General features: G+C 40.1%; 1 protein-coding gene across 3 annotated transcripts in view; it reads left to right on the forward strand.

Annotated features, from left to right (window-relative positions):
- The window catches only part of OSBPL10 (oxysterol binding protein like 10), a 102980-nt gene extending 86431 nt beyond the window's left edge, over nt 1-16549 (forward strand). For all 3 annotated transcript variants that reach the window (XM_090142512.1, XM_031590260.2, XM_090142511.1), the window contains exons 9-12: nt 7807-7993; nt 9093-9275; nt 10845-10998; nt 11718-16549. In XM_090142512.1, coding sequence (XP_089998638.1) covers nt 7807-7993; nt 9093-9275; nt 10845-10998; nt 11718-11762 — 569 coding nt within the window. In that variant the 3' untranslated portion in view covers nt 11763-16549. The remainder of the gene's footprint in view (nt 1-7806; nt 7994-9092; nt 9276-10844; nt 10999-11717) is intronic.
- Nucleotides 16550-17191: the final 642 nt, after the last annotated feature.

The following is a 17191-nucleotide window of genomic DNA, read 5'->3' on the forward strand; positions in this document are numbered from 1 at the left end:
AGATATTGGAGATTTACAACTGGAGCAAGGAAATAAGAAAAGCATTTGTATTTAAGCTCAACATTCTTTCTCATAGTTTCAGTAAAGAATCATGGCTTGGTAGTGCTTAATAAAGTAGCATATTGTCTCAAGCTTTGTGATAAGCCAAATAGTTGAGGTATTAATCACAATTTGCTGTTTCATATATATACGCATTCAGCTTTGTGATAAACTGCTGCTCAACAGGAATTCAGAAAAGCAGGGAGTCAACGAATTATTAATGTGTGATATGAACTGATAAGCATGCCTGTATCCATCTTGTTACTGACTGCTAATTTATTAATTTAATGTTTCAAAACAGTTTAGTCCCTCTTGATATTTGGGGGTAATCTCTGTCTGTGGTATTTATTCCTTTTTGTTAACTAGGTTTTAGGCAGTACCCTATTAAGGAATAGGTAATCATAGAAACACCAGAACAACTTAGAGTAATTGTTTATTTATGCCATTATGCTAAATAATATCAACATTGAAGATAGTAACAAAGGAGGGTGAGGACAACCATTAGGGTGCTGAAAAAAAACTCACACCCTGATATCTGAGAGCAGACAGATATGTTCTGTTGTTCCTGTTGGAAGTAAACAGCAGAGTCAAGCAGTAGACATGGCTACAGTAGCTTCTTTCCTGATGTCAATATATTCACTTTTCGTACCTGACCCTTGAAACTTGAAACGCTGTTGGATCTGATATTATGGTTGTTGTGATAGTTTAAATCTATAATCGTGCTGCTGTTTTCTTTTTCCAGAGATTTTGGTATTTTAATATGGGGTGAAGTGAGTGTCAGAAGGGAAGCAGGTCCTTTTGTCCATCCCCTTATTGTCCTACTTCCAGGCCAAGTCATTGGTTTCACTTGTCACATTTTTCTGGTACATATCCAAATCTGATACTGTTTTCTGAGTGAAGGGAGCTGTTTAGTAGAATTACAATCAAAAGCAAAGCCTTTTTAGCAGTGAGGAAATTTCTTGCTGCTAGCACACAGTTCCCTGGGATTGGGGGTGTCTACTGTGGGGATTATTTAAGACTTCAAAGTCCTGATGTGTCCCAGTTTTGAGAGAGAAAAGGGTATAGGAATTAACTGCTTCCCCATTCCAATGATTGTTTGGTGTGTATTTGTGAGAATAAATTCCCTTCCTGTGTGATCCCAGAGAGGTGCCATCAGTGGAGGCGTGCTTTGGGGAGCATCCGTAGTGACAAACCCTTTTCGTGTAAGGTTTACCACTGTCTTTATGATGAACATTTGTGGAAGAAGTTTGGGGTTACCAATTTATAGCTGTCATTCATCTTTTTTGTTCACATAAGTAATACAGAAGTGTGTGGACTCATGGTGACAGCATTTCTTTGAAGTGATGGAGAAACGCCAGTACAGCCCAGGCATTTCTGTTGGGTGTTGAGAACCAGCAATAAGCAGCAGGAAATTGTACCAGCGAATCTTTTTTATAATCTGAGAACAGACAGCTCAAATCTGGCAGCCTCTATTGAAAATGTTTGCTTGCTGTGTGGTTTCTTCACTCAAGACTATACTTTGTTCCAATATAGATTTTTTTTTTCTTTTATTTTAGTCCCAGGGAGATCTTCCTGATACAGTTGGTGTATAGATTTGTCAAGCTGTGCAAAAATGAAAAGCTGCTGCAGGCTTCTCTTTATCATGTCTTACATAAGTACAAATTCTGTGTTAGATTGAGGTCAGCATGAATGCTGGGGAATATATTGCTGAACCAATAAAAAGTAGCCACTGGGCTTATGGTGAGGAAGACTGTTTGTATTTACATGTCTGCTAGAGCAACATGTTTTTTGACATGAAACATCAGTTGGAGGGTTCTTGATATTTTAGGATGATGTCCACATTGCTGCATTTCAAATGGAGCTTGTTGTCTAGCAAAAAGTAGATGACGAAAAGGCACATTATTACTCAGAAATTATAGAAAGAGGTAGTTGAGAGAGGTAGAAACTACCAGGAGGGGCTTTCTGACCATAAGGTTGGCTACAGGATTGTATAACCTTACTATTAGAAGCTGTTAAAATGTGATTCATCAAGTTTCTCGGGAGTGATTTAAATATGACTGCTTCTGGGGAAGGGCAAATTGACATCTCGTGAATCATTGAAATCCCCGTTTGGTGTTTTCTTGTGCTTCTTTTTTTTTGTTACTCTATACTGAATGACCTAACTAATCATGTTATGTTCATACGTTTTTTTTTTCTGTCCTGCTTTTTTTAATTTTCATTATGAGCATTCAGCTTTTTTTTCCTTGCTCTTGCAGGATATGCATTCAGTGATGTTGATGTGTATTTAAGATAACCTATCAAGTTTACTTCTGTACACGTAGATGCCTTTGAATATTTGCTAGATTAGTTTGGATTCTGGATTCTGAAAAGGCAATTTTCTTGACTTCCCATATGCGTATGTCCTTTCTGAGATGATACTCAGATCATTCTGGTGCTCATATGGCAGTTTCATTATCCTGTGTATTCATTCAACACTGCTTGATGTATGTGGGGAAGAAAAATCCTTCCCCACAGAGCAGCAGAGAGACAAACTGTGCTGAATTCACATAATTTAGTGGTAGCAGTGACTATCTTACTCTACTTAAGGTATTTAACAGAATCCTTTTGTTTACCTTCTGACTTTGTTGTGACCTTAGCATTGAATGCAAATAAGCGTGGTGTATGTGGAAGCTGCTATTGCCTGAAGGTTGTTTTTTTGTGGGTATGTGGCTTCCAAACATCTGAGTTTTGATATTGCACTTCGCTATTTAGATAGGTAGTGTAGTACTGAACGTTTGGACCTATATAGTGTAAGGAATATGCTGATAACATTTCCGTGGCTCTTTTGCAAAGTTGTGTTTTCAACTTGTCACAGTGTCCTGAGATGTGGAGCACATGTTGCTTTTTATGCCTTGCTGAAATAGGATACAGCAGAACTGCCAAGGCTTCTATAGGAAGTTAAATAAAGAGGGGTTTTGACAGCAGTATGGTTCTGTCATACAAATGTATTCAAATTGTGCAAGTTTTAGTGTATGTTGGAATTCAAAGTTACTAAGATTTTCTACTATGATTTTTGTTTATTAACTCCAGAGATGCAGAATGAGTAGACAGGCAATGCTGGAAGTCTGTAAGAGAGGCGTTTTTTTATGCTCGACCTTCATCTTTGGTTATGAGAGCTCCAAATCTGGTTTGCTAAAGAGAATTCTTAACTTCTTCACTGTATGACAAAAGCATTCTTCAGAGCAGCCAGAGCTGAGTTTCCCCAGGAGAAAGCAGAGTTGGAAGAGAGAGTATTTTGCATGTAAGAATTCACGTTGCATGCACAGTCCCTAATTCTGATTAATGTTAATTATGTACTAATGAGAGAGCGAGGGAGGGGAGGAGGGTGTAATGAATAGAATTGTATTAGGATTTAAATTAGCAGGGGATGGAAGAGTCAGGGTAAATATTTAATGTGCTTTGCATGGTCCAAGGAATCTTCAAACAGATTCTGATTGTAAGATACCAGAAAACCCTCACTGTGTGCTCCTAGTCTGTCCTTGTTTTTTGTTGCAAAGCAGCAAAATCCAACAGAAAGCGTTATGTTTGATTCACGGGTTAATTTGCAGCTCAAGCAGTTTAAGTGGATTGCTCTGTATAATCAAGTGGCTTAGTTAAATCTTGTGTTTTTACTTCTTTTTTGAATGCCTTAAAAACTCCTGAGATGCATGCTTTCAGAAATTATTTCTTAAAACTGAAATCAGCCTGGAAGAAGATTGATAGGTAGGGAAAGACTCAGTGCTCTTTCCAGGATAAATACAAATGAAAGCAACAAGTGCTGGTTTTTTAGTTTTTTCCATTCACGTGAATGTATGTGCATGTATTTGTGCATGTAACAAAGCATATCACTTCCCTTCCTGAGGCATTAGTGACTTGTTAATTCACCAGCTCTGCTCCATGCAGCTGGAGCTAACAAAATATTTCCCTAGTATTAATTTTTTAAATTAATATTTTTTAGCCTAGTGCTGTCAGAACTTTCTGTATGACACAGTCTTCATTACTGAATTTAGCAAATGTGTCCAGCTTCTGGAAAACAAGCAGTGCAGAGCATCTTGCTAGAATGTTTGAGACAAGGGCATCTTGTGTGAACTGTGGTGGCTGCTGATGGGCTGCATCCATGTGTGCTTCATCCCAGTGTGTAACTCACTCTCATTTGTGCCCTGTTATGAATAATGCAGACTGTGAAGAGCCAGTTAAATCAGGAAACTGCCCTCGGCCATTTATGACCCACATACCATTTGTTGTTCAGATTGATCTCCGAACAATCAGTGGGAAGCATTAAATTTCACATGCCTCTTCTGCAGTTATTGATCCAGAGTCTCCTCTGGGTATTCCGTCAATACGTGTTACTGGAAAATCAATTCACAAAGCTACAGCATCAGCAAGGGACGTGTAAGAGTCAAATGGGCAAAATGATATGCCACGAACATTGCTTCCTTTCACGTGGGCTGGGGAGGCATGGTAAGGAGCGTGTCTGTGAATGTGTTGCCTTAATGAAAGCAAGAACAAATGGTGTTGAGGGTATTGCAAGGGGAGATATCAAAATTCAGCACTTGTTTACAAAAAATTCACCCTTCTCTATGGGATTTTGTTCTAATCATACGCTAGATTACTAAATCCACTTTTCTTCCCAGAGTGCTTATGTGATGCATTCTCCCCCTATAGTAGCTGCCTATAAATACTTAATGATTTCTTGAAAGAATCTGCAGTTTCCAAAATTACTGTTTGATGTGAGAGGAGGAAAGTTTAGTTTAAAAAAAAGAAAGGGGGTGGGGGGGAATCTTTTGACGACTTTTCGTGTATATTTGTAACCATTTTTAAAAACTCAGAATAAATGTTCCCTTATAGCTGGGGAGCAAGAGAAGAAACATAGCCCACAGATGACCTACCTGAATTTTTTGAAGCTCAATCACAATGAAATGAGACTTAACAGCAGATGTTGAAAGTACAGAACCCTTTTAAAAGTAGCTGCTAGGTTTTCTTTTTAGTGCTTTTTAATTTCTCAAAATAAAGTTGGGGGGCTGAAATGTGAACTCGAATGGTGGTAGCAGTTACATCTGTTGTGTCTTGGCATCCCTTTGGCTGCTTCTTCAAAAAAAGATGTGGCTGTTAGCTCAGGCCCAGTGGTGCAGCTGCAGTCTGTGTGTTGCTTCAGGCATGTGAAGTTTTGCAGGTGGACTCTGCAACTGCTCCAATGGGAAACTGGTGGTCACCTGTTGGTGCTGAAAGCAGTATCAAGTTGTGGATATTTCACATCTTTCCTTTGTTCTTCTTTAGGTTGTAATTATTGAGCTGGAGCCATGTTTCAAGAGAGGTAGCACTTCGTTAAAGAAATGTATTTATTGAGATGTTTAAGGAACTTAAGAAAAAAAAAAGTGAAGCTACTAAATGCTGGAAATACTGCTAAGCGAGCTGGTTCAATTTTTAATATATAACCTGCTGTGGTTGTTAAATGTTTACACTGAAGGTCATCGCTGTTATTTGCCATTCACTTTTCAGTGTGCTTGGCCCTGATCATTAGAACTCTGCATCCCTCCCATTCCTGCATGGAGAAGTAGAGCTATTGATCCCATCAGAGTGATGAAAGCAAACCTGTGCCAATGCAGTTTTGATCCTCTCATGTCAGAGGAGGGTGCCTGGGCCCTGAGAATTAGAAGGCTGTGGGAAGCTTCAGCACCCTTTTGCTGGCTGACAGGCTTGGATCTAAAACCTGTTACAATCTTCCATTTGGAAACTGCAACCGCAGACATTTATCTTCTGTGTATTTGTAGCCATTACAGAATCATAGAAGCAAAGAATCATATAATATTCAGTGTTGAGATCCACAAGGACCATTGAGTGCAGTCCTGGCTGCACACAGCCTCTCCCAAAACCCAAACCCAGTGTCTGAGAGCACTGTCCAGATGCACCTTGAGCACTGCCCTGGCTGTTCCATGCCCACCGCCCTCTGGCACAGACCCTGTCCCTCACCCCCAGCTGCCCCTCCCCTGACACAGCTCCATGCTGTTCCCTGGGGCCCTGCTGCTGTCACACAGAGCAGAGCTCAGCGCTGCCCTGTGAGGAGCTGTAGGCTGCCATGAGGTTGCTATTAGCTTGCTATCCGATTTTAATATCATCTTGGTAAAAGGCTTCTTTGTTGTTTTTCATTCATTTAATGTTGTTATAGAATCTGTTCAGTGAGTTCTGTGTTAAGCACAGCCTGCCTTTTGGGTAGAAATTCTTCCTGTCAGCATCCAGGATGGGTTATGTAGCTCAGCCTTCCTGCAAGGTGTTTAAGCTTGCTTTTACTTACAGGAGTGGAACAGAGGAGACCTGAGGCAAAATGTGTGTCTGTGTTCCAGCTGTGTTCTGTCCATTCAGTGAGGTGAAGGTTCAGCACATGACACAAACAACTTGTGACTTGCGAAGGCAAAATGATGAAAGGCTCTTCCATTGCATTGCTGTACTAGGTTCATGCTTTTGCACTCTCTGGATTGTTTGTGTCAGACTTGCTGGAATAGGAGTGCTGGTTGCATTGCTGCTGGCTGGCTGCAGTTGCAGAGATCCTGAAACAACTGGAGAAAGCTGTGAGGTTACTGGAAGATGGAAACAGCAAGTTAAGAAGCTTCCTGTAGCTATGTTTTGTTCTAGCAGGTGGAGCTGGTATTTAAAATGGTGATTCTCATAGAGCACTGTACTACTGTACTTTTAAATTCTGAATGTCACTTAGGCTTGTGTTTTTGTACAGCATTAAGGGCATATTTTTATGTTGACAATACTAGTGGTGTTCCTATTCAGTGCTTTTTCATCGTTACATTTCAGATCACTTTGTAAGATGCATCATTATTATCTTCAACAGATAGACAGACTAATAAATGCATCTACTAATGTGTTGCAATTCTTCCCCTCTCCACCCCAGGGCGAGGTAAATTGGCTTATGCTCATCTTGTTGCTGAACTGTTCTATTACTTTCTGTATGTCAAGATAATTTTCCTGATATTTTCAAAGGTTTCTGGGGTCTAAGTACTTCTCATGATGGGTTAGTTTTGTTCCCTGTTGTGAAAAAATACTTTCAAAGTATAATTTTGCTTTTAGCTAGGTATTAAATGGGATATAAAAGAGTGTAGAACTGTAATAAAAAGAGACTACCCATAGTTAGCATTACCTAATTCTTTGAGCAAGGTTTGAAGTGCTCTTCACCTGATCGTAGGTCTTATGTCCCATTCTTTGCCATCTTGAAGACTGAAGTATAGCTGTGATGGGAATAGAGCTCTATCAGTAACCTGAAGGAAAGCTGATTTGATCTTCTCATCAGATATGGTATTAACTTTGTAGGTCCAAATAATACAGGAAACTGTGGCTGCTGCTTGTTTTGTTGTTAGAAACCATTACAGAATGAAATAGAATTGGCAGCAGTTTTCTTTGCATAGTAGAGAGTTTGGTGTCAGTGTTAACAGAGAAGTGGCCTCCTGGTGGTTACATAAGACTTTTTGGGCACTTTGAAAGAAAGGAGCAAACTTCTAGGAAATTCCAAGGTTACCTTAAGCGTGGATCTTGGTTGCACCCAGCCAGACCCAGAGTGAAAGTTTTGTTCCCACCAGCAAATTAGTCAGAAATAAACTAGTGGAGAGGAGCTGGCAGTACCCTCCTTCAAGGCAAGTTTCATGTTGTACCCTCTGTGGAAGTGCATTTTAATGATAATAATTGATCAGTGACTCTCAGGTCTTATCAATGAGCTTTTACCATTTCACTGTCAACCTCCTTATGTAGGTGTTCTCTACTTGCTGGAGCATGAAGAAGAATACGTTTTCACACTGCCCAGTGCCTATGCTCGGTCGATACTTACCATCCCGTGGGTGGAGCTCGGAGGCAAAGTCAACATCAATTGTGCCAGGACTGGCTACTCTGCTACAGTCACATTCCACACCAAGCCCTTCTATGGAGGGAAAGTCCACAGGTATGGGAATTACTGTTGCTGACTTGCTACTGGATTTCAAGGAAGGACTTAGTTGATCATTTCTTTTGTTGCTCTATTGCACTGCGTTGTAGATAGATATCTAGATATCTAGATAGAATTTCTTTCTCTATTAGTGTCTCAGGTGGATTACAGCTTTAGAGCTCAGTTTATTGTAGTTGCGCATTTCATGCCGTTTAACCAAATTAGATAAATATCTCTCACTGATCTAAAGTTACCTGTTTTATAACCTGTATACCTCTGCACAGTGCAGGATGAGAAAAAAAATATATAGAAGAAGCAATGTTTCTGCTACACCAGCTGCTGTTTCTGTGCAAGAGCTGTTAGATGAGCTGATGCTGCAGGTGGAGCCAGCTTTTATTCCCCTAAGGAGCATCACTGCCCATAGTAGTAGCTCCACACTGAGGACTCCCATTTCTGCACTGAAATTCTGGATGAAAGTATTGCTCATCTGTCTTTGATTGCCCTTTATGAGAATGTCAGGAGTGTCAGGAAGAGCTATGCAAGATAGCTTGTATCTTACTTCCATCCGTAAGTTGGTGGCCTGATAATTAAAACACACTGCTCCTTTTCCTGTTCTGCTGCAGACTGTAGCCATTTCCATGGCTGTGCTACCTGTTGGGAAGGTGTGCTTTTGCATGGTTGCCTCTGTTTAATTACATTTGATCTTACTATTCTTCCATATGTGTGCCAACCATTTCAACATTGTGCTCTGGCTAATAATTGACATGGGTTGTTTTGACTGGGCTTTTTCTAAAAGGGACAGATTAATTGGTGCTCATCAAAATGGGGAAGGCTGTGATAGTTTAATCATCTAAAAACTAAAGCGAATTTGCAGATTATTTAACACAAACTGCTGAGGCACACAGTGTGCTTGTTCATACAGACACACATAGGAAACTCCTTCCTGTTTTAGCTGGGTCTTTTGGAGAGCAGTGTCTTTATGCTTGAAAAACTATTTCATAGATGTAAGAACATGCTTGTAGCCTTAGCAGTGGTACAGTGGTAATGCTTTCATACACTGATAATGAATGGTACCAGTTATTGCTTTTGTGATCTTTTTTTTTCCTTCTTGAATTAGGGTTACAGCTGAAGTGAAACATAATCCCACTAATACCATTGTATGCAAGGCACAGGGAGAATGGAATGGCACGCTGGAATTCACTTACAGCAATGGAGAAACCAAAGTGATTGACACTAGCAAACTGCCTGTTACCAAGAAGAAGATTAGACCAATAGCGAAACAAGGCCCGTTGGAATCAAGGTAAGGCAGGGGAATTACAGCATTCTGCTTCTGAATCCCGGGTGAGAAAACAGAATGGTGAAGCAACCTGCAGTTATCTACAGCGTGGTTCTAAAAATCCTTGCTTTTGTTTAGCACGTTAATCTAGGTGCAAGTAGCTGAAGCCATGTATTGGCTCTTTGGTATACAAATGACACTGTAGTGATGTAAACATGAGTTTTCTAGTGGGGAAAAATGCTCACATGCATTTTAATGAGCATTTGAAAATGGTAATGCAGTCTTTTATGTATTTCTTAGATTGTAACACAGCAGCCAAATTAGTGAATCTGTTGCAGGTAACTTTGCATCTTATAATTCATGCTGGCACTGCACATTTAATGTATTTCATACATATATATGTAATATATGTGATGTGTGTATATACAGAAATGTAAAATATGATGCAGTGCGACAGAAATGCACATGCAGGTGTTTCTAGGCTGTCAGAACTGACGTTATGTGCCCAATCTGATTCAGGTATATTAGAAAAAAACTCGTTCTGTTATTCTCTGTCAATAACTGTTTTCACTTATCTTCAGAAAAATCAATATTTTTATTGAATTTAGGAGCATTTTATGAAACATTTTATTGGAGGATTTAAAAACACAAGTTGAACTTCATTTTATAATCTTTAAATATATTTCTTTATTGTACAGTGGTGTATCTTGAGGCATTGTGCAAGGTCAGATGTCATTTTTTTTACTTTCTAGACATATCTGTTTATCACAAACACATTTTTCCCTGCAGTTTAATAACAAGGAAAGGTTGAAGTAAATAATGAAAGCAGTAACTCTGCAGTGTATTTGTTGTATTTTTTGACACTGGTAAGCAAATTACAGCTATCTAGTGTTTCTGCAGGATGTGCAGTTTATCAGATTGTCAACAAACTCACTTAAACACCCCTGGAAATATGTGGGAGTTGCAGTCAGTTTCTTAGTACATTTTGGGGCCAAAGTACTGCTCAGTGAACACAGCATGAGGAAGCATTGTATCTCAATACTGTTGGTGGAAAAACAAATCTGGTTATGTACTGATGGTTATTGTCAACTGGAAATCAGTGCATAGACCTTGAAGGGCTTCTGAGCATCAGTGTGTCAGTGCCTCTATTAGTAAGCCAGTGGGAGCAGTCAGTGTCCCGTGTTAATGTTCTCATGGCTTCTGTCTTACATTCCCATGTCATTCCAAAGCTGGCTGCAAAGACACGCAGAATAAATGCTTGTCACCTGGGGTAGGTCATCAGTAAAGGATTAGAACAGGAAATGGTGAAAACATTCAGCAGTTTTGAGGAAAAACAGTCAGGTTGTGAAGAGTCGAGGAACAAAAGCTGCTGAGAAATGTGACTTGTGGTAGATTGCAGGGAACTGGGCGTGTCTGAAGATGTGGTCCACAAATGGGTGTTGTAGTGAAAGTGGTGGTTCAGCACCCATGTGAGTTGTGGAGATGGCATGGCAGCGTGGCACTGGCTCAATGCTGGCTGCATTGCTGCTGTAGCCCCGTGCCTGCTTGGGGCACAGCTCTGACTGTCACGTGTGCTCCTTCCCCATCACACAGGCACCTCTGGCAGCACGTCACCAATTCTCTGAAGGAAGGCAACATCGATGCAGCAACGGAACACAAACACCACCTTGAAGAGAGACAGCGAGCAGAGGAGAGGCAGCGTGCGGCTCTTACAACCCCATGGAAGCCAAAATATTTTGCCAAAGAGGTACTGCATTATGTTTTCTTTTTTAAGACCAGTAGCATCTTTGTGCTTGTACAGATGGACCTTTGTGGTTTTACCATGTGCTAGTGTTCTTATGTATCACTGACTATTTTATTCTTAGTAGAATCTGGCTTTTAGAGAGACGCAATAGATAGTTCCACTTTTATTTTGTACGTTTGTTCGCTTTTGTTCAATTAGACTGAATTTAACACTGAATTTTTGGTACCTAGTGTCAGGCACCTAAAGCTTTGCTTTTTACCTTGAAATCCACAGCTAGATTTGCAAGTGCTCTGCGCTCACCTATCCTGATAATCTTGTTCTTAGCATGGCAAGGTGAACATGCTCTTAGGGACTTGTGTCCACTGTAAGTAAGCAGTCTTGGGATTCATCTGCTTGAAATGAGATTTTACAGAGTTCATCTTTGTTCTTCCTTAGAGAAGTGGAGAAAGGGAAATAAGATGTACTGAGAGAATCATTACACAAATGTATTTAAGTTAGCCAGTGTGTGCAGCTATTTAAACCAGTAGTTTATCTGCTGGTTTTTCTCCTTGGGAATTTCCTTCTATTCTGCAAAAATTACTTTTAAGTTCATTAAGCACAGAGTTTGCAGAGGACAGGAATGGTTTCTAGTGTCGATTGGTGGCATTTTAGCTTTTATGTGGACGTATGCAGATGCACTATGAATAAATCTTGTTTGTAACCTGTCCCTAATTTTCTTACAGGGAGATGGTTGGCAATACTTGAATCCTCTGTGGAAGAGCCTTTGACAAGATGCAGGAATTGTCTTATAACTTTACCTTAAAGGCATTATAAAGATACAGTATATAACTTGTAAAATGTTGCTGAGTAGGTCTCATTATCAGAAGATACAAATGAGAAGCTATATACTGTGAACAGTGCATCTCAAATAACCACAAGCTCAAGGTGATTCAGGAGCCATTTGGTGTGTATGGATACACAGACACACGCACGTGTACGATATACACAGACATAGACACACAGTATGCATGTGTGTTTGTGTGTGTGTTACTTACACTACACATAAACAAAGTATAAACACTAATGGTGATTTAAAGACCTTATCCTTTAAACGTTAGGGCACAGAACTCTGGCTGCCATCAGCTGGGGTTCCCAAGTTGCGTGCTTGCAGGATCAGGCCCTGTGCTAGTATTTAAAAACCACTTTTTTATTAGTACTGGTTAAGGTTTTCTATTTTTCACTTTTGCCAAAAATGTTTTGCACTTGAAATGTGATGTCACTTAATGGCAGTCATTCCGTTCCAACAGTCATGGGGTAACTCACTTTGACGTATGAATGATGCATTGACAGCGCTCTTTGGGATGCTGATTTAAGAGCATGTTTCTGTCACTTGCAGTGTGAATTTTCTGCTCTTACAAGAAGTAGCAATACCTTCTCAAGAACGTTGTTCGCACTAACCCGGCGTGTCCTCACTGTTTCGTTTGTTCCTACTTCAGAAGTTTCACAGGTCTCTGGTTGCTCCTAGCCAGCTGCTTTTGGTCTTGCTGTGTGATGTTCTTTGGCTGTTGTCATGCCGATGCGTTTGGTTACATGTTTTGCTAAATCCCTCCTGGCAGATAGAGCTGAGGGCTTCAAACTTATTTGCCTCAGCTTCCCTGCCCCCCCGCTTTCCCCAGTCTGTGTCTGAGGAGCCCCAGTTCACAGCCCTGCCTTTAAAATCAAACTGCTGCTGATGCACTTGTGCAGAAAGGCCAGGCTGTGAATCTGGTGCGGCTGCTGCAGTGGGTCTGAGCCTCTGAGCTGCCCATGCCCACTGCTGCTGTGGAGTCAGAGCCCCTCAGTCCTTTGTCAGGCAGAGCTGTACCTTCATTTTTTCTTGCTTGTGGCCCAGGTGATCGCTCTGAATGGTTCCTCATGGGAGGAGATAAGAAGCCTTTTCAAATGAATGATTTTCTGATGTCCAAGTAACGATTTAGTAAATTACTACACTGAAACAAGAACTTTATTAATGAAATGAATGAAATGGGATGTAACTTGTTTTGTAAAATAAAAGAGTAAACAATCCTGCAGCTTGATCTTGCTTTGTAAGATAACCACTGTGACACAAAGAATGTGGATTCTATATATTTCTTAAAACTTTCATTGCTTTTTAGTTTGTGTTTGTTACAGTTGAAGATGTGTTTTTGAGAGGAGTGACAGCAAACAGCTGTGAGATGTGCTGACTTAAGCTCAGTGCTGCTCTAACAGCACTCTGCAAAGAAACCCCTCTGTTTCTCACCCCCTGGCATGGGGCCCTGTCTTGCTGTAGTGCGGATCATGTTGTGCTTTTTGTCTGCTTTATTAACAGGATGACTTTTGCTTTGCACCTATTACACTAATACATTTAGGTCAAAGTGTTGCTTATATCTGTTGTTGTGTGTTGTGCATTTTATAATGCTTTATTTTTTGCTGGATATTAAAATCTCTTGAGTAACTCACAGCCATACAGATGTGTGTGTGCAAGGAGACATTAGTTCAGTGGACATAACTCTTGATAGATCTTTCCATGCTGAACTTTAGAACCCTATGTAGTGAAGCACAGCCTTTCCCTCATGAATATTTGTCTGCTTAGATATACTTTCTTTTCTTTTTTTTTGCACGTTAGAAAGATTCATGTTATGAGTGATTTAAATACTATTTTTTAAGAAAAATGTGGACCGAATGAGCTTAGTTTTGTAACTGATTGTTATTTTTTTTTAAAGAAATATCTTATTTTTAGCTATAGTCAGTGTTTCTCTGTAACACCACCACAGTGATGCAGTTGTGGTAATCACTGAATACTACCACCAGAAATTGTCAGGAAGATGCATTCCTTACCACCTGCCGACAGTCTGCCTGTCATGGTTCTACTCTTGTTTCAGGTTAGTCTGATAGCCAACTAGAGCTATCAGTGCAGTCTGTAGCATCATCACAAAGACCACTCTAAATGCAGAATTAAACAAATGGAACATTTTCCCCAGAACCTTTGACTGTCACATGCTCACTGAAAACAGCCATTGGAAACTTCTTTGTGAGGTGCCAGCTCCTGCTAGGAGAAGAGCAGAGCTTTCATGGGTTTGATGGCATCACTGTCGTAGCTGCAGAGATGCTGTAGTCATTCTCTTAGGACATTTGAGTAACTTCATGCTTGTAATTCATTGAAGGTTTTTTCTGTCTGCATGGTTGGTTGGTTGTGCATACTGAGAACGTTCCACTTGTGCTCTGATAAATGTCTGTTTTGATGCTGAGTCCTCAGATACCATCACTTTTCCCAAGTAACTTGGGAGAGACAAACATTAAACAGTCTCTTATTTAAAGATCCCATCAGCAAGAGATTTCAGAACGACATTCAGAAGTGTTATTTTATTTTTCTGATGGTTGTATGTTCAGTACGTTTTGCAGGACTGAAAACGAAGTATTCCTAAGCCTTATTCTGTAGGGTGTTCCAGTAGCTGTCCTGGACTTGCAAGTGATTATTTTCCATTTTAAGTAGCCAATGTATACACTCGGAATTGTAATGTAATACATGTACTTCAGATTTCTGTTGTGCACACCTGTGGAAGGCCTATGCAACTTTTTTCTTGAATTAGAAATGATCAGAAAGAAAATTTTTACCTTCATCATTTTAAAAGATGCTCTGGCAGTCTCTTCTTATTTGCCTTCCTTTCATGATTTGTGAAGTTAAAATTACGATGCTTGTGAATAAAAGATGTTTCATTTAGTAGTGGGACGCCCTCTCTCTTTCCACTGAAGAATTAGTTAACGAGGAGCATTTATTCCCAGGTCCAGGGCTACCACAATACTGAGGGCACATGTGACCCATTTCTGTGGTTCTGATAGGAGTGATTTGTCAGTGGAGCACTGCCTTTTGTTTATGAACTTAAGTGTTCCCTCTCTTGCTACTGCCAGACACCATACAGCTGGTGTTTAACTTGGGCAGTGCTACACAGAGAGCACAGGGCTGGGTAGCAGTGGTTTTGGAATGGCTGGGAAGCCATTGTTTTGGCAAAGAAAAAGGAAAAAGGTTAAGATGTTCCCTCAGTTCTGAAAATCATTCCATTTAAATTTCATCATTAACAGAGATTATCTTAAAATACAATTTTGGATTACTGCAGCACTGGACACTGGCGTGGTCTGCATTTCTCACTTGTCGGATAATATGTCTGGTTTGTTTTAAATATTCATCCACATTGCTGGGAAACACCATGCCAGAGGACTTTGTTTTAATGCAAAACAGAGACCAACCCTGGCTGTAAATGAGACAGGAAATACCATTCAGTCATGTTCCTCACCTCTCATTGCATTGCTTCAGGGCCATGGCATGTTTTAAGCATCGTTACTGACAGCTTTAGTCACAGCCAAATGGGATTTCATTTCAGTTTTCACTCAGTGGCATTGATATGTACAGAGGGCTGAGTCAAAGCATTTAACTGGTGCTTCCAAGAGTAATCTATCAAGATAGGTACTTAATAAACAGCTTCCCCCTCCTCTTGTGGAGTTGCTTCCACAATTCAGAATGTTTCTGCTGGGATAAACAGCAGTGGTGTCCTCCTTTTCATAGCAGTGCCCAACTGATGCTAAACTTGAGCAGCATCAGCTATGAGTCCACAGGTGTAGTTCTTCAGCAACTGAAGGGCTAAGCCTGGCTCAAAAATATTTTTCCCTTTAGATTTTTACTCCTTTGTAGCAACTGTGCTTCAAACTCTATCACCCTTGACTCAGTAGAGCAACAAGAAGATTGCTGTAAGTGAGGATGCACCCCAGGATGGAAGGTAGGTTTGAGAATGATGAGAACTGAGCGTGCTGCCCTTTGCTGGTACAAGGGGGGGTTCAGCTCTTGTAAGAGCACCTGCAATGTGCTGGTTCCTGAGGGACTGAGGAAAGTCACACAGTGCCTGCTGTTATGTTGGAAAGTCTTTTTTCCTCCTAATGATGTCAAAGCAAGTTTTTGTTGTAATGCAGACTAGTAGTAAAAGCCTTGAAGTCAAATTAGATTTAAGAGTGCTCAGGTAAGTAGCAGTTAAACTTGGGCCCAGGCTCGTCGAGATTCCCAGAGTTAACTGCTTATCCTTTCATGTTGCTTTAAAAATACTATAAAATTAGTAGTTATTTCTGCTCTACTGTAAGAAAATGCTGACAGCTAAAATAGAAAACATTTTTTCACAGAACTGTAAAGATATTTGGAGATGGGAGGGTCACCTCTTAAGCAAGGCTGTATTACAGCTAAACAGGAGACTGACCAGCAGCACCTGTTCAGCTGACTTTTGCACATTCTTTCAGATGCCTGACTGCTTTTTTCTTATCACTGCTGAGCAGTCAGGCTGTAGATCTGCTTGGAATACTACAAGTTATGCATCACCCTTCTGCTTGTATGTAAGTGATGGCAACGTGTCTCAGGCTTCTCCAGCTGCTGGCAGTATTCATTGCAGGGAGTGTTCCCTGAAACTATCACAGCTGCATTGGATTTCCTCACAGTGGAGGTCCTGTGTTTAACTCAACATCCTTCTAGCTTTAGTAAGTAGCTGCTGTGGATTCACTGCAGCAACTTCCTGAGGTCAGTAACTTTGCATTACCCAGTCTGAATGCATGAATTTATTGCTAGGACTGTAAGCGCCACATTACTGAGTAACCACAACAAAACCAACACAACACCCTTATTAACACAAAACTTGAATTAACTTTATTTTCCCCTACAGTCAACAACTGGTCTGCATTGAACTTGAAAGCAACAAAATAAATGAAATCTTCAAATGATGGGGCCAGAAATCCAGATTTAATTACCTCTGTGAAAATGCTGCAGCTGTAATATTGGTCTGTAAAAACCACTGGAGTTGGAAATGAGTTCATAAATCAAAAATATTCTACACCTTGGGAAAGAAGTCAGCAGTAACATTCTCATAAGAACACTGTAAATTTACATTTTCTTCACAAAAGGTACATACTATTCTGCACTTCACATCAAGTTATTGATGCAAGTTTTGTTTCTGTAAAAAGTTACAATCTGTGGCAGGAAAACAAACTGCAAAACCCTTTCTTGCATTTTATCAAAAGAAAATGTTCAAGTCTGTATAAAGTTTCCCTATAGCTGGAAAGTGAACACGTTCAATCTCCATTTATATTACTTTAGTGCATTTAATGTGACAGTTTTCACCACCTTTTTCTTTAAAAAGAAAAACAACAAAAAACAAACAAGAAATCA

The sequence above is a fragment of the Phasianus colchicus genome, chromosome 6 (genome assembly GCF_987193195.1).
Source record: "Phasianus colchicus chromosome 6, bPhaCol1.hap1.1, whole genome shotgun sequence".
In the NCBI taxonomy this organism is placed as follows: domain Eukaryota; kingdom Metazoa; phylum Chordata; class Aves; order Galliformes; family Phasianidae; genus Phasianus; species Phasianus colchicus.